We start from the raw sequence: 678 nt of genomic DNA, 5'->3' as shown, positions 1-678 counted from the left end.
GCGCCCGGCGCCCAGAGCCGCGCTCTGCCCAGGGCGGTGGCTTCGCCGCGCCCCGCAAAGCTCCTCTCCGGGGGCCGCTCCCTCTTTCCCTCCTCTTTGCGTCATGTGGGGCACTTGATGGTTTTTGTTTTTGTTTTTCCTTAAAAAAAAAATCCTCCTTTAGCCCTTTCCACCTTCCACCTCCCCCTTCGTCTCCCCAGGTTGATATTTTTTTCCTCTTCTGTGAGCTTGCCCATGAGCCTGCTCGGAAGCTACCGGAAAAAGACCAGCAACGATGGTTATGAATCCCTGCAGCTGGTGGACAGTAACGGGGACCTAAATGCAGGGAGCGGCGGGGGAGGCGGCAAGCTGAGAGTGAACGCCGGGGCGGCAGCGGCGCGGAGTCCCGCCCGGCAGCCTCAGGACCGCGCCAGCACCATGGACAGCTCAGGTAGCGCAGCGGGCGGGCAGCGCCCCGCTGAACTCTGCAGGGGCCTCCAGTTGTGGCCCAGTCCACTGACTCCCAACCCAGTCCGGCTTCGCAGAGGACAGGATGAAGGCGAAGGCACCTAATACCACCAGGGTGTCGCGTCTCTAATTTCTGTAGTCCGGGGAGCTAGGAAACGTTAGATCGGTCCGGAGGCCCAGTGACCGTAGCGATCGCCTCTTAATCTCTCTAGGCTGCTAAATACACCAGCT

The 678-nt window shown here is 60.8% G+C and overlaps 1 protein-coding gene across 1 annotated transcript in view; it reads left to right on the top strand.

The window, feature by feature from the left end:
* Positions 1-234: 234 nt before the first annotated feature.
* DNAJC6 (DnaJ heat shock protein family (Hsp40) member C6) overlaps positions 235-678 on the top strand; it is a 96,097-nt gene continuing 95,653 nt past the window's right edge. Inside the window, exon 1 of the mRNA XM_024764759.1 lies at positions 235-430. Within this exon, the coding sequence (XP_024620527.1) occupies positions 235-430 (196 nt within the window). The remainder of the gene's footprint in view (positions 431-678) is intronic.

The sequence above is a fragment of the Neophocaena asiaeorientalis genome, unplaced genomic scaffold (genome assembly GCF_003031525.2).
Source record: "Neophocaena asiaeorientalis asiaeorientalis breed wild unplaced genomic scaffold, Neophocaena_asiaeorientalis_V1.1 scaffold135, whole genome shotgun sequence".
Classification (NCBI taxonomy): Eukaryota; Metazoa; Chordata; class Mammalia; order Artiodactyla; family Phocoenidae; genus Neophocaena; species Neophocaena asiaeorientalis.
Note: the sequence above shows the minus strand (reverse complement) of the source record. Positions and strands in the feature narration are given on the sequence as shown.